Source organism: Diabrotica virgifera, chromosome 1 (genome assembly GCF_917563875.1).
Source record: "Diabrotica virgifera virgifera chromosome 1, PGI_DIABVI_V3a".
NCBI lineage: Eukaryota > Metazoa > Arthropoda > Insecta > Coleoptera > Chrysomelidae > Diabrotica > Diabrotica virgifera.
The window spans coordinates 74669564-74696265 of record NC_065443.1 but is presented as its reverse complement, the minus strand read 5'-3'; the positions used below and the strand labels follow the sequence as shown (position 1 = coordinate 74696265).

Below are 26702 nucleotides of genomic sequence, written 5' to 3'. Positions count from 1 at the left end.
TGCCAAAACTTTTAGGACATACGTTATTTATAAATATAGATTATATTTTTCAGTGAACAACCCTATATCTACTAATTACCATTATATGTTTCCAGAATTAAACGGATAGAGAATAGGTACATAGAAAATTAGCAAATTAATTGAAATTTACTAATTGATGATAGCGACCTACTATGTTACCTCTTTATTTTATATAGATTTCAACAAAAATTCAGTTTCAGTGCGGTTTTGTTGAATTTTTATTTGTCCTAAGACAAGATTAGTCAACTGCGGATGAGGTTTGACATGACAATCTACCGGAAGTTCGAGTAAACCATATCAGAAAGTAAAATTTCCGTTTTCTGGTAGTTGGAAGGATGTATGAGACGCAAATAGTAGATTTGTATTCGCTAATTTTTAATTTATACATAACACGTCGTCGGTCATAATTTTTGGCGTTGACAACTGACGACAGTCATACGGTACGCGTTGCCTCTGACGGTGTGCTTTTGTTTTCTATTTTTCGTGCTTTTAGGTACATTTAACTTTTTACGATTTTTATCGGTGTTTTGAGTGGTGCATTGTTTGTGAAGTGAATATTAATATTTCTTGTGCTTCTAGAAATATTTGAACATAGTTCCTTTTTCTGATTCAAAGAAACATACAGTTACAGGGTAAGTTAAATCTATCAGTTATAAATATTGCATGCAGGGAGTTCTTCTTCTCATTGCACTATCTTATTTCGAAGGTTGCCTGTACAATTGGCTTGAGTTACAGCTGAAATACCGGCTCTGGATATTTTGGATGATATTTTGTTGAGCTATTCACTGCTCATAGATATGAAATATGCTCTATTTCTCTATTTCCTTCCAATAGGTATCCAACGTATATTAGCTTACGACTTTTGATAATAATTGGTATAAGCTTCTGCTTCTTTTTTGTTTTTTGCCAAATAAACTTGTGTTTTTTCTACACTTCTACCGCCCTTTATTTTGCCTTTAAGGATCAGTTGTATGATCAGTGTTTAACAGTCTTTAGCAGTTCTCTATGCTAACCTACCTTACCTACTTCCTCATTAGTTTTCTGTGTAGTATGTCCAAGTTATCTTCAGTATCCGTCTATGAATCCATATTTCCAATGCTTCAATTCTGTTCATGGTCGATACTTTTAGGGCCGGTTGTTCGAACGCTAATCAAAAATGGAATCAACTGATCATTATCAAATATTTAATTACTGTCACCAACTGTCAATGTCAACCTTGTTTGGGTTGCGTAAAACATAATTGATTACAATTATTAGATTTATTAATCAATATTATGTTAATAATAATTGTTATGTTAATTAATAATCAATAATTAATTATTATTATCATAGTGATAATTAACATAATTGATTACAATCAACTGATTGACGTACGAATGAGGGGTGTTGTTATCTGATGGTTGTTAAAGGGAATTAATTATAATCAACTTCTTGATTAGCGTTCGAACAACCGGCCCTTAGTGTCCAAACCACTGCACCATACAAAAGTACAAACATAGCGTTTACCATTCTTTGTCTTAGTTCTAAACTGAGATGACTATCGCATAGAACTGACTTAATTTTCATAAAAGTAGTTTTAGTTATTGCTATAGTTCTATGTCTGCATCTAGTTAGTCCGTTATGACAGTTCCCAAATATGTCCTTTTACCTATCAGTTAACCATATTTAATGCAGGTATTTCTTTTTCTCATTGCACCGTCTTATTTCGAAGGTTGGTGCTACAATTGACGTAATTTACAAGTGAAATACCGGCTCTGCATAATATTTTGGATGATATTTTGCTGAGCAATTCACCATTTTCTTTGAATTCCTTCTTTGATGGATAATCGAAATATGTCATACAGTCGGAAAAATGAAAGAATACCCATGAACGAACATATAAAACACGCTGTATTTTCCTGTCACCGTATCACAAAGGAAATTGTCCAGTGCAAGTACATGTAACAATAATTATTACATGTACTTTCGCTGGCCAATTTTTTGTGTGACACGGTGACAGGAAAATACAGCGTGTTTTATATGTTCGTTCATGGGTATTCTTTTATTTTTCCGACTGTATCTATATTTAAATAGGTATCCGAGGTATATCAGCTTACGCTCTTTGATCAACTTCAGAGCGTTTGAAATTCTTTTAGCCCAGAAAGTGCTGTCTCTTCTTCTTCACGTGCCATATCAGAATTATCCGACGTTGGCAATCCCTTCTTGATCTTTCAAAACATGGAATTGTCCTGCATTTGATATCAGTCTATTCACGAATGTTTTTTTATCCAAGAAACTTGTTTTCTTCCTATACTTCTACGGCCTTCTAGTTTGCCTTTAAGGATCAGTTGTAGTATTCTATATCGATTTTGCCCCACTATATGCTGTTTGGATCTTTTGTGCTTCCATCTATGGTACACATCATACGTTAATACCTCTTGCAGGATCCGGTTTGGGTGGTCTTCTAACTCATCAAATTTTGTTTGGGCTTTTTCCATCATATCCAGTACTTATATTGGTTTTAGGTCTGTGAATAGGAACCGTTCGGCGACGTATCTGGACACGTTTGTAGCTTCTCTGAAGCAGTTGTTGTATGTTGCTTGGATCTTCTTTTCGTTGCTTTGGCTTGTGTGTCCCCATGCAGGAAATGCATAATATGCTGTTTATCAGTCATAATTTTCATAGCTAATTTGGTTCTTCTTCATCATCATCTTTCTCTTTGCCTTGTCTCTATGCGGCGTCGGCTTCCCTAATTGCATTTCTCCATACAATTCTATCTTGGGTCATATCAATATTAATCCCCTTTACCAACATGTCCTGCCTAATCGTCGCCCCCACGTCTCCTTTGGTCTTCCTGTCCTACTCCTTCCAGGAATCTACACTTCAGCAATTCTTCGTATTGGGGGATAAGCGTCTCGACTTTAAACATGACCAAACCATTTCAACCTATGCTCTCTCATTTTGGCATCAATTGGTGCCACACCTAGACTTCCCCTAATATACAAATTTTTAATTTTATCCTTTTTTGTCACTTCACTCATCCATCTAAGTATTCTCATTCCCGCCACATGCATTCGTTGTTCCTCTTTCTTTTTCACTGCCCAACATTCAGTTCCGTACATCATAGCTGGTCTTATGGCTGTTTTATAGAATTTTCCCTTCAACTTCATTGGAATTTTCCTGTCACACAGCACACCACTCGCTTCCTTCCACTTCATCCATCCAGCCCTAATTCTACTGCATGCATCTCCATCTATTTCTCCATTACTCTGTAATACCGATCCCAGGTACTTAAAACTATTGCTTTTTACAATCAGTTCACCATCCAAAGATACCATTTTATTTGTAGTAACTCCATCTCTAAATGAAAATTCCAAATACTCTGTTTTTGTCCTACTAAGTTTTAAACCTCTTTCCTCCAGAGCTTGTCTCCACTGTTCCAGTTTTTGTTCTAAGTCTCTTTCACTATTTCCTATTAACACGACATCATCAGCATACATTAAGCACCATGGAATGTTACCCTGTAGTTTCGCTGTTATCTGGTCCAAAACTAATGAGAATAAATACGGACTAAGCACCGAGCCTTGGTGCAATCCTACTTTTATATAAAATTTATCAGTCTCCCCCACACCTGTCCTAACACTAGTCGTTACTCCCTCATACATATCCCTAACAATCTTTACATATTCACCAGGGACTCCTTATTGAGTGTCCACCACAGAATCTCTCGAGGAACTCTATCATATGCTTTCTCAAGATCAATGAATACCATATGATCGTTTGTTTCTTTACTCCTGTATTTTTCCATCAACTGCCTTATAATGAATATTGCATCTGTTGTTGATCTGCCTGCATAAAGCCAAATTGATTCTCGGATATTTCGGTCTCTTCACGTATCCGTCTATCAATTACTCTTTCCCATATTTTCATGGTGTAGCTAAGCAGTTTTATAGCCCTGTAGTTTGTACATTGTTGTATATCTCCCTTGTTTTTGTAGACAGGTACTAGTATACTGCTTCTCCATTCGTCTGGAATTTGTCCAACTACTATAATTCTATTAAAAATAAACCTGCTAGCCACCTTGTTCCTGTCTCTCCCAATGCTCTCCATACTTTCCCAGGAATATCATCTGGTCCGACTGCTTTTCCTTTCTTTATTTTTTGAAGCGCTTGAGCCACTTCCTTGTTTGTTATTTTGGTGACCATTGCTGCTACTGTCTCCGTTGACTCTACAGGCTGTCTGTCAAATTCTTCATTTAATAAGCTGTCAAAGTACTTTCTCCATCTCGTTTTGACATCCTTTTCGTGAACTAGTATTTTATTATTTTCATCTCGGATACATCTAATCTGATTAAAATATTTTGCTTTCTTTGCTCTCTGTTTGGCTATTTTATATATCTTCCATTCGCCTTCCCTGGTATCAAGTTAATCGTATAGGTTTGAATATGCTTCTGCTTTGGCTTTTGCTACTGCTACTTTCACTTCCTTTTTCGCGACCCTATAGTTTTGAAGATCTGTGTCGGATCTGGTTTCTTGCCACTTTTATATAATTTTCCCTTCTCTTTGATTTTCCCTTGTACTTCGTTTGACCACCACCAAGTTTTTTTATCCTCAAACTTTTTTCCTGACGTTTTCCCAAGTATTTCAATAGCAGTCTCTCTAATACTACTGGCCATATTTTTCTAAATTGTATTAGGGCTTCCTTTCATGTTCCAACATATTTTGTCTACTATTCTTTCCCTGAATAGGCCTTACTTCTCATCTTTTAGCATCCACCACTTGGTTCTTCTTCATGTGAGTCCTATTACTACGGCTCTGGCCGCTACTGTTTTCTGGACAGTTGCGTTAACATGTGGTGTGAATGTTACTTCAAACATTACAATAATATAAAACAAAATTTGTAACAGTAATAGGAAACTTCATTAGATATATCGTAAATGAAATGAACTTCTTCTTCTTTCAGCTGTTGATACCTTATGCGCCCTAAGAAGTGTCGGTGATAAATTTTTTATTTACGTTTTATCCATTTTTTCATTCCGTTCGGTTTTTGATGAATTCTTTCATTTCTCTCATGGTTTTTTCCTGTCTATTTCGAGTATTTGTGGGGACAATGTTTTCTTTCGTTTTTCTTTCTATCTACTTCTTGTTCTTCTTCCGTTTCGTAAACTCTTTTGACCAGTCTGATATCTTCCTTTTTCCAAATATGTCCGTATCAACTTAGCTGGTCATATTCTATATTATTTATTATGGGTTCCTGTAATAATTCAGTTCTTATTCCTTATTTATAATTGTATCAAATCTTGTGATTCCTGCTACTCTTTTGGTGTAATCCATCTTACTGCCCTGCCTAAGTTATCTTATCTGTGCTTCCCGTGTGTATATTATTGCTGTTTTGACTGTAGCTGTTATAAACATGCATTTTCGCATTTTTTTCCTATCTCGTTTTTGCTTGGTATAGTTTTAGCTACGGTATAATTGATTTACTTGTTCTATTTTGGTATCTTAACATTCATTTCTATCCAGCAATTTTGTTAAAAAAACAGCATCTTGTATTGATATCCATCGGTTTTTTGTATCGGTCTGAGGATGGAGCGCAAATTATGGATTACGAAAATAGTGGTACAATAAACATCTTTTAAACGAATTGTTTAATTGTATAACCTTAATAGTCCAAGTAATGAAGCATAAAATAGGACAAAACCTCGCAATTTTTACAGAATGGATCGATTTGCATGAAAATTTGAGAATAAGTAGTGGATAGTCAAAGTCAAAGGATATTTTAAGGATCAAAATCTATATGATGCCGAAAGGCGCTTTTTCCATGGGAGTGGTTGCCACCCCATCTCGGGGGTGGAAATTTTTTATTATATTTTGACCACAAAAGTTGGTAAAAACTTTCATTCTAAACAAAAAACGTTCTGTACATTTTTGTGATAAAATTAATAGTTTTAGATTTATTCGCTATCGAAAGTGTTAGTTTTATATCGAAAAAATCACTGTCTTTAATAAGTTTTCTGCTAATAACTTCAAAAGTTTTCGTTTTGTCACAACACCTTTACTTGACTAAAATGTACCTTTTGAAAAAATAAACAAAACCGTTTTTTTTTATTTTCTTTAAGACCAATAGTAATCGAGCTATATTTTATTATATGTTAGCTCTTCTTCGTAAAATGATAAATATTGTAGTTTCAAAGTGAAAAGACGGGAAAACTATGCATTTTTCGAGGATAACTTGTTCAAACTAATTTAAAGTATTTAAAAATATCTATCTCTAGAAATAGAAAACAAGTCTCTAGCTCAAAAATTGAGTGACTTATAATGAAAAGAATATCAGTCCCTATTTTTTTCAGCGAAAAAGTGATCGGAAACAACCGCCCTAATCACCACCCTAATTAAAATTAGTCATTGACCTTATTTGGTCTTCTTTATTTATGTATTATTAATAATTTCTAGAAGTTTGACTGGCCTAGAATGATTAGTTTAAAAAAAATGAAGTTAAAAGCGAATAACGAATTTTTGTAGTTTTGAAAAAAATGGCTTTTTCTTTAGAATATACAGATTAGCATCAGAGATACGAAAAAATGTTTAGTAATGAAATTGTAGCTCATTTAATTCCCGAGAGCCTGGTTTGCAAAAAATTTTTCTACGGCAAAAATTCAGTGAACTATTGACAATTCAAGCTTGTAATAACATGCAAAAACCACATTTACCAACCCTTTCAAAGTCACCTTTTTTTGCGACTGAGGTCTTTTAAAAGATTTAATATTAATAGTCTTATAGATCTTATAAAAGCCTACAAAATTCTTTTTACCAACCTTTCTAAGATAAAAAATAAAAAAGTTACGGTTAAAAAATCAATATATTTTTTTGAAAAAAAAAAGGAGAAATCCAATTGGAATCATAATAATGTAAGTTAGCCGTGTTTTTAGTCATTGGGCTTATTCATTCTTCTTCAATTATGTGTTATTAATAGATTCTAGAAGTTTAAGTGGCTTAGAATGATTAGTTTTAAAATAACTAGAGTTAAAAGCGAACAACGAATTTTTGTAGTTTGGTAAAAAATGCCATTTTCTTCAGAATAGAAAGATTAGCATCAGAGATACGAAAAAATGTTTAAATATGAAATTGTAGGTTATTTAATTCCCAAGAACTTGGTTTGAAAAAATTTTTTCTACGGCAAAAATTAAGTGAATCGTAAATGAGTATATCGAAAAACATTGGATTTTTTCGATATAAAACTAACACTTTCGATAGCGGATAAATCGAAAACTATTAATTTTATCAAAAAAATGTGTGGAACATTTTTTGGTTAGAATGAATGTTTTTATCAACTTTTGCGGTCAAAATATAATAAAAAATTTCCACCTCCGATATGGGGTGACAACCACCCCCATGGTAAAAGCGCCTTTGGGCATCATATAGATTTTGATTCTTAGGCTATCCACTCCTTATTCTCAAATTTTCAAGGATATCGATCCATTCTGTAAAAATTGCGAGGTGAAAAGCTTTGGTTCCTGGACTATAAAAGTTTTGGGCTATAATTCTATAACCTAGGTATTTTGGACTTACATAATATACAGTTTTCATGCAATTTGTTTTAAGGGTGTAATGCCTGGTTGCACCATCAGATCTTAAGTCCAGTTTAGCCCAGCTCAGCTTATACTTTTAGGATTTAACATTTATATTTAATCTTAAGACGTGGCTTAAGATTAATATAAATGTAAATCCTTAGAGTATAAGCTGAGCTGGGCTAAGTAGCTGGAACTTAAGATCCGTTGGTGCAACCAGGCATAAATCATGTTTAAAGATTTAGCTGTTTACTTAATTTTCGTAAATATTGTAGGATATTTTAATTTTATAGCTTTTCAATATGGAATCCAACAGTCCAAAAAGTCCAAGGAGTCCGCTAACCTACGAAAAAGTTGCGGAGGAGAAAGCTCCAAAATCTCCAAAATCTCCGAAATCACCAATGCGTCCGTTTCGTTTAAGATTTCATAGGATGTTAAGCACCGGTAGTCTGAAATCGGGCTCAACATCTTCAACTCCAGCGTCTCCCAGTCCTGGAGCGAAAAGTCCGTTGGGAAAGTTCTACAGCTTCGACACCGAGTCGCTTGATGCTGTCAAAAACGCGAAGTGGTAAGTCTATTATATTGTAGGATACTAGAATATATGAATTTTACAAATATATTATAATATATACTATTAGTCCAGGGCGCATCTGTTTTGAGATGGACGTTGGGAGGTGACTCAAATTTTTTTGCAGAAATTGTTTGAAAATAACTCAAATAATAATATTTGAGTTATGCTCCCACTCAAAATGGTCCGGAACATTGTTTAAATAGTCAACATGTCAAAATATGAAGGAAAAATTCGATTTTTTATTGGTTTTTTGATTAAAACTTTAAAACTATTGATTTCTGAGAAAAGTTGTTGTAACTTAAAAGTTGCGTAATTAAATTCACTACAATATAGAATTAGTTAGTAATTTAAAAAATAGTCACCCTTGTTGCAAAATAGCAATAATTGCGAAAAAAATAACATACAAAAACAAGTATTCGCATTTTACGCTTTTCAACCATTTATACTAAACTTAGGACCTTCATATTTTACTCAAAAAAACTTTATGATATAATAAAACAACACTGTAAATTTTATTAAGATCGGTTTAATAGATTTTGCAAAATAAATTTTGCAATCCAGCTTTCGCAAAAAAAATTCATTTTTTTAAATGTTGCAGGACTGAAAATAAAGCGGATAGCAAGTTAATTTTTTTTTGCTTATAGAAGTGTACTGTACCTTTCATATGCAATTTGCAAAATTAAAATCGATTAATTACCACGGCGCCCGTCAGGAAATTTTTTAAATAAATATTAATTTTTGGTGCTACGCGCAGGACAGCGGTGTTCGATTCACACAAGTTGATTTCCACCAAAATTTCTTCGAATCTTTATCTAATATATTATTTTCTTACTCTATATTTTGTTGTATTTTAATATTTTAATTCCACAAAAATCAAACTCACTTTATTATTGTTTGTGAAATATTGTTTAAACATTTACATATGTTTAAAAATAATAAACTTTTATTCTCTAAGTTAAAATATATGAACAAAGAAAGTTTTTGCTAAAAAAAAGTGTTATTTCAAAGTATAGAGTATGTGTTTTTATTTTGAAATAAACAAATTTATTTATTTATATCGAAACGTAATAAAAATTAAAATGTATCAATCATTATCAAAGGTCATTGGAATGCCCAATCAGAGCAAACTATCCGCTGTCCTGCGCGTAGCACCAATAATTAATGTTTATTTAAAAAAAATCCTGACGCCGTGGTGGTCATTCGATATTAGTTTTGCAAATTGCAAATGGAAGGTACAGTACACTTCTATAAGCAAAAAAATTTCAACTTGATATCTGCTTTATGTTCAGTCCTGTAACATTTTGAAAAAATGAATTTTATTTTGCAAAATCTATTGAACCGATCTTAATGAAATTTACAGTATTGTTTTACTGTATCATAAAGTTTTTCTGGGTGAAATATGAAGGTCCTAAGTGTAGCATAAATGGTTGAAAAACGTAAAATGCGAATACTTGTTTTTGTATGGTTTTTTCGCAATTATTGCTATTTTGCAACAAGGGTGACTATTTTTTAAATTTTGAACCAATCCTATATTATAGGAAATTTAATTAAGTATCTACGCAACTTTTATGTCAGTACAACTTTTCTCGGAAATGAATAATTTTAAAGTTATAATCAAAAAACGAAGAAAAAAATCGAATTTTTCCTTCATTTTTTGACATTTTGATTATTTAAACAATGTTCCGGACCTTTTTGAGAGGGAGGATAACTCAAATATTATTATTTGAGTTATTTTCAAGCAATTTCTGCAAAAAATTTAAGTCACCTCTCAACGTCCAAATGTACTAATATTTTTACAGATGTGCCCTGGTCTATATTGGTTTACAACGTTCTCCGTCTTCCGATACCCGTTCACCATTCCTCTCTATCCACACATTGATCTACTTGCAGATCTCTTTCATCCATGACTTTGTTTATTCCTGCCTGCCAACTTTTCCTCGGTCTACCTCTTCTTCTTCTACCTTGCGGTTTCCAGTTTTGTACTTGTTTTGGGATTCTGTCCTCATGAATTCTTTGTACGTGACCAAACCATCTTAGTTGTAAAAAGAGGAAGACGAAAAGTCTCAGATACAAAGTTTACTACAATTAAACAATAAAAATACCTGAAATAAAAATAATAAACAATATTTTTTGAATCTTTTCGTTAGGAAAGACTTTTTGTTTGAAGTCTTTGAAGTTTTGTTTGACTTTTGTTTGAAGTTTTCGTTTGAAGACTTTTCGTTAAGAAACTTGCTTCGGTCCTTTTCTTAGACGAAAAAAAAGTAGATACGTGACCATGTCCTTTCTGCTTTCTTCTATATTCGTCATCTCCGTGCTTATAAAGTCGGCGATACGGAATGCAACCAGAAAGCAGTTTCTTAAAGAAAGTCTTTAATTTAAAATATTGTTTATTATTTTTATTTCAGTTATTTTAATTGTTTAATTAGACAAATAATAGAAATAGCTCTTAAAGGAGAAAAAGAAATACATGTATGTTTCATAGATATGGAAAAAGCTTTCGACAGAATTAAAAGCGAATATATTTGGAAAATACTAGAGAAGAGAAAAATTGAACAAGATCTAATAGGATGCATCCAGAGTTTATACGAAAAAACGAAAAGCTATGCAAGGACAAGAAAGAAATGAAAAATCAAAAGTATTCGACAGCAACATTGGATTAAAACAGGGTTGTGTCATGAACTCACTACTCTTTAACCTAGTACTAGATGACGTAATAATAGAATGCAAACACAAATGGAGAAAATATAATATAGAATATTGGAAGTTGAGAATGATACAAATAACAGCACTATGCTACGCAGAAAACCTGGTGATCATTGGGGAGTCAGAAAAACGATTACAATAAAGTATAAATATATTGTATGAAGAGCTAAAAATCAGAAACATGAAAATAAACAAAGAAAAATCAAAAACAATGATAATTGGAAGACAAAAAGGAAAACATGAAATAAAAGTAGATGGCAAGCAACTTGAACAGGTAGACATATATAAGTATTTGGTTGTAATCATAAGCCGGGATGGAAAATTAGAAGATGAGATAAATGAAAGAATTGCAAAGGCTGGTAAGCTGTACAATATTATTAAGAGTAACCTTTTAAAAAAGAAAGAAATACCTAAGTATATAAAAACGGCAATAGTAAAAAAGATTGTGAAACCCAATCTAACCTATGCCTGTGAATTTTGGTCATTAACAAAAAGGCAAAAGAATAGAATAATAAGCACAGAAATGAGATTTTTGAGAACAATAGAGGGGAAAACAAGGAAAGATAAAATTAGAAAATGAATAAAAATAAATTTCGACCACGAGTCAGGATTCTGTTAACCGAGATACGATAGTACCAAGCGGCGCCGCTAGGAGGAGCACTCCAACAATGCGTCTCAGAATACTTTAACGAAACGTGGTCATTTTGTACACTAAACCGAGTAAGGTATGAAAAAGAAAAGAAAATAATCGTTTTCGTTTTGATTCAATTCGAGTTTCTTGCCATCCTCTGACACCGTGTTTCGGGGTCTCTACCCCTTATCAAAGAGGCTATACAAGTAGACTGAATTGAATCAACTCGAAACGAAGAAGAACTGCATATATTAAAATATCTGAAGCAGAGTGTGGTTAGACTGTCCTCTAACGGGGAATGACAAAATGAATAAAAATAAATTTCGACCACGAGTCAGGATTCTGTTAACCGAGATACGATAGTACCAAGCGGCGCCGCTAGGAGGAGCACTCCAACAATGCGTCTCAGAATACTTTAACGAAACGTGGTCATTTTGTACTCTAAACCGAGTAAGGTATGAAAAAGAAAAGAAAATAATCGTTTTCGTTTTGATTCAATTCGAGTCTCTTGCCATCCTCTGACACCGTGTTTCGGGGTCTCTGCCCTTTATCAAAGAGGCTATGCAAGTAGACTGAATTGAATCAACTCGAAACGAAGAAGAACTGCATATATTAAAATGACCACGTTTCGTTAAAGTATTCTGAGACGCATTGTTGGAGTGCTCCTCCTAGCGGCGCCGCTTGGTACTATCGTATCTCGGTTAACAGAATCCTGACTCGTGGTCGAAATTTATTTTTATTCATTTTGTCATTCCCCGTTAGAGGACAGTCTAACCACACTCTGATGCAGATATTTTAATATATGCAGTTCTTCGTTTCGAGTTGATTCAATTCAGTCTACTTGCATAGCCTCTTTGATGAGGGGTAGAGACCCCGAAACACGGAGTCAGAGGATGGCAAGAGACTCGAATTGAATCAAAACGAAAACGATTATTTTCTTTTCTATAAAATTAGAAATCAAACCTTTAGAGAAAATCTGAAAATACACCCAGTTACAACAACAATCGAACAAGGACAACTTAGATGGCTCGGACATGTACTGAGAAGAGGAGAAGAGAAAATGGTAAGACAAATATATGAAGCGAGAGATATGGGAAGAAAGAAGAGAGGAAGACCAAGAAAGACGTGGACAGAAGAAGTGAGGAAAGCGGCAGACAAAAGAGGAATAAAATGGGAGGAAACAAAAACATTGGCCATGGATAGAAGGAAATGGAAGGAAATGTGGAAGAAAACGACGGAGAACCTGACTCCGTAATAACTCACACCGAAAGGTAGACGAGTTCTGGATTAAGTAAGTAAGTAAAGTAATTGTAGTAAACTTTATATCTGAGACTTTTCGTCTTCATATTTTTACGAGAGATGTCGCTGATTTGCGTCTCAAAGGCGGAATTATTGCATTCGCGGTAATTTACCTTAAATAAGGCAATCTGTTAGTGTTTGATTTAGAGTTGTGACTACATACTTCCATTGATCACGCCTGAGAGGCAGAAATAGCTGTCTGGAGATGGTGGTACAACTCTGAATCAAATAAAAACAAAAACTGCCTTATCTCATCTTAGTTGTATTTCGTTGATTTCGTCATTTATTATATGTGTGACCTTCATTATTTCTCGTATACGTTCATTGGTAACATGTTCTTTTCGTGACCTCTAACATTTGTTTTGATTTTTCCTTCATAGGCCATACTTCGCAGTTGTATGTTATAATGATTTTCACTACGGCGTTTTAGATCTTTTTCTTGTTTTGCTTGTTTATCTTCTTGTTCCAGAGTACTGAGTTTAGAAGCGTAATTCCTTTCCTGCCCTGAATATTTCGTTTTTTAATGGTTCTGTACAGTGTTCCATCATTCGTGATTTTTACATTTGCTGATTGTTTCTCCTCCGTCTAGTATCAAGTCCCACCAATATTCATATATTTGGTTTTTCCCATTATGATCTCTAGCCTCCATTTCCTGTATTCCTCTATTAGCTTTCTTGTCATGTAACATATATCATCCTAGTCTTCTGCTATTAGTATTTGGTCGTCTGCGAAACAAAGAGTATATAATATTGTATGGTCATTCAATGTGAGTCCCATGTTCTTGCATTTTCGTTTCCAATTTTTCAGAGCTTGTTCCAAATATATTTTAAAAATGTTGGAGAGAGGCAGCATCCTTGTTTGAGCCTTTTATTTATCAAAAACCCTTCAGTGAGTTTGTTTCCTTGTTTAATTTTCGTGGTCGTGTTGTTATAAAATGTTTTAACTATTTTTATGATTTCTATGTTTATATTTGTATTCTCCATTGCTGTTGAATTTTACAAATAAAAGGTAGATAGTACTTTCCAAGTACTTGCCCAAATAGGTACTTTTGCTTTCAGAATATGATCAGGGACATTTCGTCAAACATTTCATTCGTTTCAGCTTAAGACCTTCATATTACATGAAAAGTTGAGTTAAGCAGTTCTTATAATGCACCAAAAATTTTAAGACGATTCTTGAATTAGTTTAAATTTTATTTAATTTTTTTATCGCAAAAAGTTTTTTTTCGCAATGTTATTGTTCAGAAAATAATAATCACATTGGAATTCTGTGGAAACCGCATGAAAGAAGAATAGTTATATTTTCAAAGTATTGAAAAAAATCATTAAATACTCGTTTTTGTCACTCCGAAAACAATTTACTAAAATATAATGATTTTTGGCTTATAAACAATTTGAATAGCTTTGTTAATATTGACTGTATTGACTGTAGAGTAAATTAATCTACTTTGGGATTTCAAATTTTTACACGAATTTTTACTATTTTAATAAACATTTTTTATTATTTTTACACGAATTTTCAAAAAAAAAACTTTTTGTCTTGGTTAATTAGGGTCAAAGTTAGCCACTTTTATTACTTAATTCAGTTACTTTTATATATGGTTCATTCCACCAACATGCGTATGTTTTGGATTATCGCGATGACGAATATTTCAGTGTGCAACATAAGAAGTACGAAAGTAAATGGCTCTAATAATTATTCCAATAAACAGCAATGTAATTTGCAATTTATTTTCGTTCTTCATATTTTGCACAATAAAATATTCGTTGTCGAAATAATCCAACACAGTCGTATATTCGCGGAATAGGGTCATGGATTTTAATAATTCCCCTCTACCGACCACGAATCGATTACGTTAGGCCTTCATTTTTAAAGCTTTATTAACCACTCTGTTGAGGTTTAAAATTTACTAAAACTTTTACACATAAACTATATACCTTCAACTTCAAAATGGCTCTAGTTAGGTTGCTTAATTTTTATAAACAAAGTAGTCGTCAATTAATTAAAAAACGTGGCTAACTTTGACCGTAATTAACCTAGGAGAAATTTTTTTTTGAAAATTCGTGTAAAAATACCAATTTTCAACGAAAACTTTTCGTTTATAAATTTGCAAAAGTCTGTGTGTTATTGCGTCACCGCTCCTGCAATACTTAGAGCAAGTGTATCGATGGATTCTTATGTAGTTTTGCCTTCTGAATCCAAATCTGAAAACGGCATTTCGATACCTCTAACCGTCTTCGAGATAATCGACCTCAAACTCTAAAATGTGACGTCACAATCCGGTTATCTCCTACAGACGCACTAAACGTCAGCTCAAATGGTTGATTAGGAAGTAGGCTACTTTTTTAAATCTCGATTTGTTAAACATAACATACAGTAGGAAAAATGAAAGAATACCCATGAACGAACATATAAAACACACTGTATTTTCCTGTCACGGTGTCACACAAACAATTGGCCAGCGTAAGTACATGTAATAATTATTGTTACATGTACTTGCACTGGACAATTTTCTTTGTGACACGGTGACAGGAAAATACAGCTTGTTTTATATGTTCGTTCATGGGTATTCTTTCATTTTTCCGACTGTAGGTTATTTGTTATTTACATTTGAGTTTGACACTTCGTGAATGTCAAACTAAATTTTAAATTAAGTATTAATAAAACATCAATGACATTTGATAGTGAATTTAATTATTATATAAAATAAATAAGATGTTCAAAAATACAATTTGAGTATAATATTTTAAAAGCAATAAGTTATTAACAGCTCTAAAAAGGTTTACACCCGTACGCCCTCCCCTTTATGATAAATGGACTGTTCCATTTGCTACGAAATATGAAATTAAAATATACCTAGTCGGTTCGCTAAACTCGACACAACTGGTTAGTGATTTTAGTAGGTATTTTTTTTGTTTTTTGAGAATTTTGCCGAAATTGGCAAAATTACTAAATATTTAGTAATTATTAACTATTTAGAAATTATTTTTTTGTCGAATTGGCAAAATTATTGACTAAAATCACTAGCCAATTGTGTCTGAGTTTAGCGAACCGACAGTATATGAAATAATATTGTTTGGTATAAAAAAATATGGTCTCATATGTGCAATTACATCCTTCTAATGGAAAAAAATATTTGAAGATTTTTCTCAAATTACGGATACTAACAACCTTTTCATTTATAACTCTTTTATTTTTAATTTGACGAAGAAAAGTTATTCTTCATAAAAAGCTCTTCATGTTCTAAGATTTATGATGCAACCATCATATATAAAATTTTATTAATTTTATACGAGGTATATAAAAAATATGAAATTCGATCAAGAGTAAACTACCTTTATAGTTCATAACATTTAAATTATAATGATATAATTGCACATTAAAACATAATTATTAATTCTAACCTACTTTTCATAATAGCAATTTTCCATATTATGAATTAAAATACGTAAATATACAAAGTTTTCGTTATGATAATGCTCGCATTTTCAACTTGTTTTAAATCCTTTTGTAGTTTTAGCCTATAGTCAATATTAACAAAGTTAATCAAATTGTTTATAAGCCCAAAAAGGCCTCTATTTTAGTAAAATGTATTCGAAGTGATAAAAATAACTTTTTAATGATTTTTTTAAACACCTTAACAATATGACTATCTTTCTTTCATGTGGTTTCCATAGAATTGCTATATCACTAAGATTTTCTGAACAATAATATTGCGAAAAAAAGCTCTTCGGGTTAAACAAATTGAATAAAATTTAAACTAATTGACGAATTGTCTTAATTTTTTTTGCATTATGTGGACTGTTTGACTCAACTTTTGTGCAACATGAAAGTCTTAAATTCATTTTCGCCAAAGTTATAGCAATTTTTTTATTTTCGATATTTTAGTTTTATTTTGCAATTTTCGAAGCAACAAAAGATCGAAAAAGAATTAAAAAGCTGCCATTTAAAACCTTGGCTAATCTATTAAAAGAAGTATATTATAAATAAGATATATAATTACCCCATTTTTACCTGTAGCGATTTAAACGAAAAAACTGCTATTTTTGACCCTTATTTGTTAATAACTAAATTTCTCGTCCGAACCATGACGGACATTTTTGTATTTATAATGTATTAGGTATATAGTACCCAAAAAACTCATTTGCAACCTGGTTGCTCAAGTGTCCCGAACATGGTATATTTTTGCCTTATTTCCCTGGCGTAATTAGTTTGATAAATGATGCATTGGTTTCATCTTGGTATAAGTTAGTTTCAAATGGCTACAGAAAAAACTAAAATGTTCTTTAGTAGCAGAAACAAGATATTTGATAACTTTTTTATTCTTAAATAATTTTTTATTTCTACGGACATATAAATTCAAAAAGCTTAAAACTCACGCTTTGTATTTATAATTTATTTCTTATAGCTCAAAAACAAAATATGGAACCACAATGAAAATTGTTAACAAAAAGAAGAAAAATAAACATCGACAAGGCTATACAGATTACACAATGGAGGATGAAGATGATGAATGTTTCAATCCAAATGTCCCTTTGATAAAAATTACTCAAGAAGAATGGTAGGGTTTCTCGAAAAAAAAAAAAAAAATGCAGAGGCTCAATTTTCGATTAGAATTAATTTATTATACTAAATTAGGTATAGAAAGTTAAAAATTATGTAAAAATATTAGTATTTGTTTAAATATTTGAGAAAATATACAAGTAATATATCAGAGCTCTACGACCCTTGTAGATCCCTTGACTTCTAAAATACGCTCTTTTTGGACCCGGCAATGCCATTCTCTCGTTAAGCACGAGATTATTTTCTACATTATTTGATCTCATTTGTGATATGATATTTCTTCTGGTTTTTGATCATACATTGATGATACATTGTTGCTTGTATTGCTTTAGGCATGTGCTCAAGAACTATCTTATTCTAGCTCTTCTCATTTCTGAGGTATGTATTTTATCACATCCTCAACCTAGAGAAAGTATTAAGTGTTTTATACAGTGCTATCCAAAAGTCCACTACGTCCTCATATTTTTTGAACGGTTATACTTATATAATAGTGAAATTGGAGTGAGGAAATTAACAGACGTAGGCTTCTCAATTAGTCATAAAATGTGACGTTATATTGATAGATGACGTTACAGAGCTTCTGTGACTTAAAATTTTAAATGGGACCTTATGGCACAATTTATTGAACATATCTATTCAATCAGAAATCTTCTGTTTAAAATAAATAAAGAAAAGAAGATTAACTCTTGCTTTGACAGCCTACGGAGCGCTAAGAGGCATATTATGTAGGAGCAGTGTACCAATCTTTAGAATCTCAGCAAATTATAAGCGTTCCAGTTGTGGTGTTACCGCCGCATGCTCAGAATCCCGTGGACATTACACATATCTAACGAACGTGTGCTAGAGACCATGCAGAGAGACAAAGAGCGAGAATTGATCAACGTCATAAAAATGAGAAAGGTTCAATACTTCGGTCATATAATGAGAGGACCTAAATACCGGTTACACCGGTTAATCATTCAGGGCAAAATCGAAGGAAAACGCTGGGTTGGAAGAAAACAACTATGGCTGCGTAACATTAGACAATGGACAGGCCGAGGAATTGTTTCATATAGCTTCCGACCGAGAAACATCAGCTTGTTAATACGGATGATATCAGGCGGATTAGTAAAAACTGGCAATAATCAGCACAAAACCGTGAAGTGTGGAAACAATTGGGGGAGACCTATGTCCAACAGTGGACGTGAATTGGTTGGATGATAATGATTCAATCATACTAATTTTGTTTGGGTTTAAGCTGATTTTGATGAATAAATTAAATAAATACTTAAATTAAAATTACGCATTTGTGCATCGCAAATGTGTCGGGGGCAGAAATTACCCTATATTCTTCAACATTTCGTTATTTCGAAAAGAAGGATAAAATTAGAAATGAGTATATTAGGGGAAGTCTAGGTGTGGCAGCAATTGATGCCAAATAAGAGAGCATAGGTTAAGATGGTTTGGTCATGTTCAACGTCGAGACGTTAATCACCCAATACGAAGAATAGCTGAAGTGAAGATTCCTGGAAGGAGTAGAGAGGAAGACCAAAGAAGACCTGGGGGGAGACGATAAGACAGGACATGTTGGTAAAGGGGATTAACATTGATATGACCCAAGATAGAATTGTGTGGAGAAATGCAATTAGGGAAGCCGACCCCGCATATGGATAAGGCAAAGAGAGAATGATGATTTCGTTATTTCGAAATGTCAATACTGTCGGGTGCTGTAGCGTAAATCTTAGATTCCAAGTAGGTACCCCCACAGAAAAAACTCTAATGGTGTAAGGTCCGGTGACCGACCTGGACAATACTGGACATTCTATCGAACCTCGTCGTCCAATACATCTACCACGATATTCTTCATCTAGATAACATATTACTCTATAATAATAGTGTGAGGAGCATCGTTTTGAATAACAGAACTCTATTTGTCTATCTAAATAGCCCCAAACATCCATATTCAGATATAAGCATGGCGTTCGTTCTTCCATGCATTTCTATAAGAGAGAGTCTACATCCTTTTTTGCTAGCGTGTTTTCGGCTCATCATTTTAGTCCAGGGCGCATCTGTTTTGAGATGGACGTTGAGAGGTGATTCAATTTTTTTTGCAGAAGTTGCTTGAAAATAACTCAAATAATAATATTTGAGTTATCCTCCCACTCAAAATGGTCCGGAATATTGTTTAAATAATCAAAATGTCAAAATATGAAGGAAAAATTCGATTTTTTTTATTGGTTTTTTGATTATAACTTTAAAACTATTCATTTCTGAGAAAAGTTGTACTGACATAAAAGTTGCGTAATTAAATTTTCCACAATATATGGTTCTTTAAAAATTTTAAAAATTTTCACCCTTGTTGCAAAATAGCAATAATTGCGGAAAAAGGATGAAAAAAAAAGTATTCGCATTTTACGTTTTTCAACCATTTATGCTACACTTAGGACCTTCATATCTTACCCAGAAAAACATTATGATATAGTAAAACAACACATGTAAATTTCATTAAGATTGGTTTAATAGATTTTGCAAAATTAATTTTGCAATCCAGATTTCTCAAAAAAAATTCATGTTTTTAACATGTTGCAGGACTGAAAATAAAGCAGATAGCAAGTTGAATTTTTCTTCCTTATAGAAGTGTACTGTACCTTTCATTTGCAATTCGCAAAATTAAAATCGATTAATTATCACGGCGTCAGGAATTTTTTTAAATAAACATTAATTTTTGGTGCTACGCGCAGGACAGCTGTGTTCGATTCACACAAGTTGATTTCCACCAAAATTTCTTCCAATATTTATCTAATATATTATTTTCTTACTCTATATTTTGTTGTATTTTAATATTTTAATTCCACAAAAATCAAACTAATTTTGATTATTGTTTGTGAAATGATGTTTAAACAATTGCATATGTTTAAAAATAATAATTTTTTATTCTCTAAGTTAAAATATATGAACAAAGAAAGTGTTTGCTAAAAAAAGTGTTATTTCAAAGGATAGAGTATGTGTTTTTATTTTGAAATAAACAAATTTATTTATTTATATCAAAATGTAATAAATGAGCCGTTGAAAACCAGAGTGGTCTAAGTCAAGAATTTTATTTGACGCGCTCTCTTGATATATTATCATTTTTTATAATATATTATTATTACATAATATTGAAATATATTACAGTAGCTTCGTCTGTGAGTGGGTGGATCCACTAATATTTTTCAAATTTTTTAGCAAAATAGAACGGAATAAAATTCATGACCTAAACGTAAAATGAAATTTTTGACTTAGACCACTCTGGGTTTCAACGGCTCAAATATTAAAATGTACCAATCATTATCAAAGGTCATTGGAATGCCCAATCAGAGCAAACTATCCGCTATCCTGCACGTAGCACCAATAATTAATGTTTATTTAAAAAAATTCCTGACGCCGTGGTAGTTATCGCTTTTGGTTTTGTAAAATTCAAATGAAATGTACAGTACACTTCTATAAGCAAAAAAAATTCAACTTGCTATCTGCTTTATTTTAAATCTTGTAAGATTTTGAAAAAATGAACTTTATTGCGAAAGCTATATTGCAAAATTTATTTTGCAAAATCTATTAAACCGATCTTAACGAAATTTGCACTATTGTTTTACTGTATCATAAAGTTTTTCTGGATAAAATATGAAGGTCCTAAGTGTAGCATAAATGGTTCAAAAACGTAAAATGCGAATATTTGTTTTTGTATGATTTTTTCACAATTATTGCTATTTTGCAACAAGGGTGTTAAAGTTTTAACCAATTCTATATTATAGGAAGTTTAATTACGCAACTTTTATGTCAGTATAACTTTTCTCGGAAATGAATACTTTTAAAGTTATAATTAAAAAACGAAGAAAAAAATCGAATTTTTCCTTCATTATTTGACATTTTGATTATTTAAACAATGTTCCGGACCTTTTTCTACAAAAAAAAATTTGAGTCACCTTTCAACATCAAAATTTACTAATATTTTTACAAATGCGCCATGGTCTATTTCTCGTCTTTTTGAGTTGAGAGTATGACCAGGGAATTTTCATTTATGTTTTGCTACTTGTACTGAGACGTCGCTAAATTTTTTGTTGCGGATTCATATGTTTTCCTGTCTACTAGTTTGATGTTTAGCATTTGTCACTCCACGGATCTTTTGTCGTTGCTATTTTTTCCATATCTTCCTTTGTAAACGTCCAGGTTTTGAGTACAGGGAGTAGATATACATTAATTTAATATATTTTTCTTTGGGTATTGGTGATATTTTTGTCCTTTATTAGGACAGCCTTCCGAATGATACACATGCCAGCCTTATTCTTCTTCTAATTTTTTTGGTTTGACAGAACTAAGTGACATATATAAATACAAATATAAATAACGTGAATGACTTAACAAGTGAGCAATTAAGTCTTCAGAGACCTAGACTATTGGCAGCTATGAGAAAATAACTGCTTCGATTATAGCATTATTATAGCTAACAGTTTTTGTAGCAATATAAACGTTATTAATTACGAAACTAATACGAAAGAGTAAATTCAAAACTCTATACTGATAAGAAATATTATCTTCGAGTAAAAATAAAGCTTTAGTGGTTTTTAAAACAGGTTATCATCAACACATTATGATTTTGTGATTATTACGTGTGTTTATGATTCATCTATTTTTAGTGAATTTGAAGAAAAAAGAAAAATAATTTCAATACTTAAAATAATAATGTTTCTGTTAATCGTTTTTCCGTTGTGTATTTGTTTTTGAGTAGAATCCTTTACAGAAAAACTTTGGAAATGGTCCTTATCTTGGCATTCTAGCTGTGACCAAATGTCTTCATAGTTCACGTTGTGAAAATTAGATATCTTTGACTTAATGAATACTAATTATTCACGACATATTATGCAAGTGTCTAGCCATTCTAGCTAGACAATTGCACTATAAATACAATATTTATTTTCTTTATAATCCACAATTTTTGTTAAAATAAATAAGTAATATTTAGTCCATGGACCTTAAGTTAAAATGACTAGAAAGTCAAATTAAAGAACGTTATCCATTTGTTATACTTGAGAGAGCCTACCTCTAGGAATAATTAAAACGATCGAAAACATCTACCACAACAACACAGTAAAAGTAAAAGTGGAAGATGAACTAACTGACCCAATTGAAGCCGGCAATGGGATAAGACAGGGAGATTCCTTGAGTCCTTTACTGTTCAACCTGATCATGGACGAAATAATAAAAAAAGTAAGAACTTAAAAAGGATACCAAATGGGAGAAAAACAACTTAAAATAATCTGCTATGCAGAAGGTGCAATACTAATCTCTCAAAGTGAAGATGATTTACAACGTATGCTGCACCAATTTAACATAACCGCCACAAAATTTAACATGTTAATTTCCCCAAAAAAGACTAAATGCATGATTATAACAGCAGATCGAATAAGATGTAAATTGGAGCTGGAAGGTCAGATAATAGAACAAGTGATGGAGTTTAAATACCTAGGCATCACACTATCTAGCTACGGAAGGCTCGAAACAGAAGTGGAAGATCAAGTGAATAGAGCAAACAGAGCCGCAGGTTGCCTGAATGACACTATGTAATGCCTGAATAAGAAATGAAAGGCAGAATTTACAAAACAGTCATCAGACCAATAATGAAATACGTGGCAGAAACACGACCCGACACAGAGAGGACAAAAAGATTGCTCGAAACAGCGGAGATGAAAACCCTTCGAAAAATCGATGGTAAGACTCTATGGGACAGAGCTAGAAAAGTACAAATATACGACGGAGATGCAAGGTGGATAACATTAATAACTGGGTAAGAAACATAAGAATAGAATGGAATGACCACATAAGCCGAATAACAACAAATAGAGTAGTCAGGACAGCGAGAGACGGTTCCCCAATAGGAAGATGATCAGTGGGAAGACTGCAGATCAGAGGCACATTAAAAAAACAGACAGAGTCATGTCTATACAAAAAGAAGACGAAGAAGAAGAAGAAGATTTTAGTTATTAACAATTTAGGGTCAAAATATAGTCGATGTTCGCTTTTTTCGTCTATCAACAAAAAGTGAAGCAAAACCTTCAATCTAGCGTTTTTTAAACATTTCTATCCTTATTTGTTGCTTATGGCGCGTCTCCATTGGTAAAATTTCGTGCGTATTGAACTAATGGTTCGTCGCAAGAATTTGCGTCGCAACAAATTGCGTCGCAAATTTTTACCAGTGAGGGTGCGGTGCTCAAATCATTTGATCTACGCTCGAAAACGATAACCGATGGAGCGTGTGCGTTGTGTGCGTCGAAAATTGTTGCGTCCGATTTATGCGACGAACACGTCCACACTAGCACAATTTACTTCGAGCACGCAAATATGTCCGACGAGCAGCTTGTTCGACGCAAATTTTTACCAATGCGGATGCGCCATTAGAATTTGTTGCTGTTCATTAATGTTATCGATATACTTATTAAAGAATATGATCAAGTTATCTTTACAAAAAAAATTACTTACCTACTCTTGTCTTTCTCCTCTCATACTTGAATATATCAATTATAATTTCCATACTTGTATCATAATGGGCTTCATACAGATTTCTCGATTTGGATTCTTACAGATTTTTAACCAATAGAATCGGGAGATATGTTTTGTATAGAAGGTGACATATGAGCAATGAGCAATGTCAAGTCAAGTGATAGTTCACAATATTTAAACAAACTGACAAATTTCAAGATAAAACCTTTTTAAGAAAATTTCTGAAGGCTATAGGGTTATTGAAAATTTAACCTAAAATTCATTTTAATAATTTTAATATTCAAAATATAAATGTATCAAAAACTATTTAATTTGCTTTTGTTACAAAATAAATAAATTTGAATATATTTTCGTTGTTGTGAATGATCATATCATGTATACCACTCGTATTTAATTGCCATTATGATGCTCGTATCATAACTCATACTCGCATTATAATAACAATCATTAAATACTCGTTGCATAATATAATATTATGATTGATCGAGAATTGGGCCTGGCTTGCTTTGCCATGCAAAATATTTTAATATTTTTAACCATCGCATCGCCTTTGCAAAAATAATAATTTGAAAATAATTGTAAAATTATATTTTATTAAAAAAGTTATCAATAATATAATCCAAACTGTTAATCCGAAATTGTCTTCACCAAACATTTTATGCATAGAATATCTACATAGTGATACAACTTCCGATTTATTTGAAATGGGAAGTTGTATTGTTAAAATATTTTATTAATGTTAGGTACAAATAATATTTAATTTAATTTGTTTGCTGAAGGTAATAAGTGTACTGATATCATATGCATGATCTTTAGTCCAGAGAAATAAGATATTCCCATGAATTTGACCCGGTCAGGCACATGACAAATTTTTTGAGTTGTATGGACTTCGATAACCAAAACCTCTGATATTAAATCCATAAGGAAAACATTTCCTGTAGCTAGCTGTATACCATTAATTATAAAAATTGAAGAAAAAATCTTTTCTGTAAAAGGTATATTTATTTGAAAACCCCAATAAAGGGCTACATTAAAAAACAGAACGTTTTCGCTCTAAAGAGAGCATCATCAGTGTAATATCTCGTACAAAAACACTAGTAAGCCCAAAAGTAACATTCGTCTACATACTAAACTCGACTGGGTGATTATTTACCTGTATAATTAACTAAAATATAATCTAATAACTACACATGAGCGTCGCGAGTGGGGCTTATAATTACATATGGTAATACATTACATCACCCCACCCTAAAACTCTACTTATGACTAAATCGAGAAAGCTTCAAATAAAACTAAAGCTTCTATTACATTTCGAATCCAAAATGTTCTGGTTCTTTTTTAACTCTTATTGGACGTCTATGTGGGATGCCTGTCTCTTGGACAATATTTTCAGAGTCTACCTGAGGCTCCCCACTTAGATTTCCTGTTGAGTTTTTAGCGGTTTGGATAACATTGTCCTCATTATTTTGAATATCAATTTCCCCTGAACTATCGTACATGGTCTCAGCAAATGTAATACCTTCTAAATTATTATTAAAAACTATTTTAATTTGGTTACAATGTCTTTTCCACGTAAGTTTACTACCTAACGGATTTACCAAATATGCTCTTCTACCTAAAATTAGTAAAATCTTTGCTTTGAACCAGGACACCTTGGTGTTCCTATAATCTTTAACTAAAACGACATCCCCCACTACAAACTCTACTTGTCTCCTCCCCCTATAATATTTTTTATTATTTTCTTGCGCTTGCATCAAGTTACATCTAATTTGTGTTAAATCAACTGGGTTTGATTGTTGTTTTTGTAAATCATCAGGTTTAATTAAATCTAAACGCGTTCGCAACGCCCTTCCAAAAAATATCTTAGCGGGAGAATTACCTGTCGACAAGTGCACTGTGTTCCTATATGTTAATAAAAATTTAGACAATGATAAATTAATATTTTTTTGATCAATATCTTTTAACAAAAAATATTTAACTGTCTTAACGCTATTTTCAGCAGCACCGTTGCAATGTGCTGAAAAAGGAGGTATTGTTATATGTTTAATACCAATAATTAAAGTAAAATGTTTAAATTCTTGCGATGTTAGCTGCGGGCCGTTATCACTGACAAGTACTTCTGGTAAACCATAACGAGCAAAACACTCCCGAAGTTTAGCAATAGTAGCCATTGAGGTGATTGAAGACATTGGACAAACTTCCACCCATTTAGACAAAGCATCCAAAATTATAAGAAAATTAGTTTTTCGTGTTTCGGCAAAATCTATGTGCACGCGTGACCAAACATTTTGAGGAATATTCCAACCTTGCAAGGGAACCTTAGGAGGATCTGCCTGTATATTTAATTAATGATGGCCACCAAATATAAGACCTAGCTAATAATTTCATCTTGACTATACCAAAGTGAGCTGAATGCAATTCATTCAGTAATTTATTTCGTAATTTACTTGGAACAATTACTCTTTGCCCCCACAATAAGACGCCATCTTCAATAGTTATTTCATTGCGTTTAAGGAAGTAGGGTTTAATTTCTAATTCTACCTTTGTTGGCCATTTGGCCATAACATATTTAGTTACACAAGACAAAATCGGATCTAATTCTGTTTCTTTCCTTATATCACTCACATTAATAGGAATTCCTTCGCTTTCTTCTAAATAATTTAAACTAACAGTTTCCTCTATGTTAAACTTACAAGAATCTACCTTTATCGACTTATTTGAAGGCAACCTACTTAAAAAGTCTGCTACATTTTTGTGTGTAGATACATGCTTTATATTAAAATTAAAACCACTTAAAAATACTGCATATCGCTGCAATATATTTGCCGCTGTAACCGGTATCCCATTTTTAGGGC

General features: G+C 32.5%; 1 protein-coding gene across 1 annotated transcript in view; it reads left to right on the top strand.

The window, feature by feature from the left end:
• Positions 1–362: 362 nt before the first annotated feature.
• LOC126891024 (104 kDa microneme/rhoptry antigen-like) overlaps positions 363–26702 on the top strand; it is a 41428-nt gene continuing 15088 nt past the window's right edge. Inside the window, exons 1-3 of the mRNA XM_050660206.1 lie at positions 363–653; positions 7861–8135; positions 17180–17332. Of these exons, the coding sequence (XP_050516163.1) occupies positions 7870–8135; positions 17180–17332 (419 nt within the window). The 5' untranslated portion in view covers positions 363–653; positions 7861–7869. The remainder of the gene's footprint in view (positions 654–7860; positions 8136–17179; positions 17333–26702) is intronic.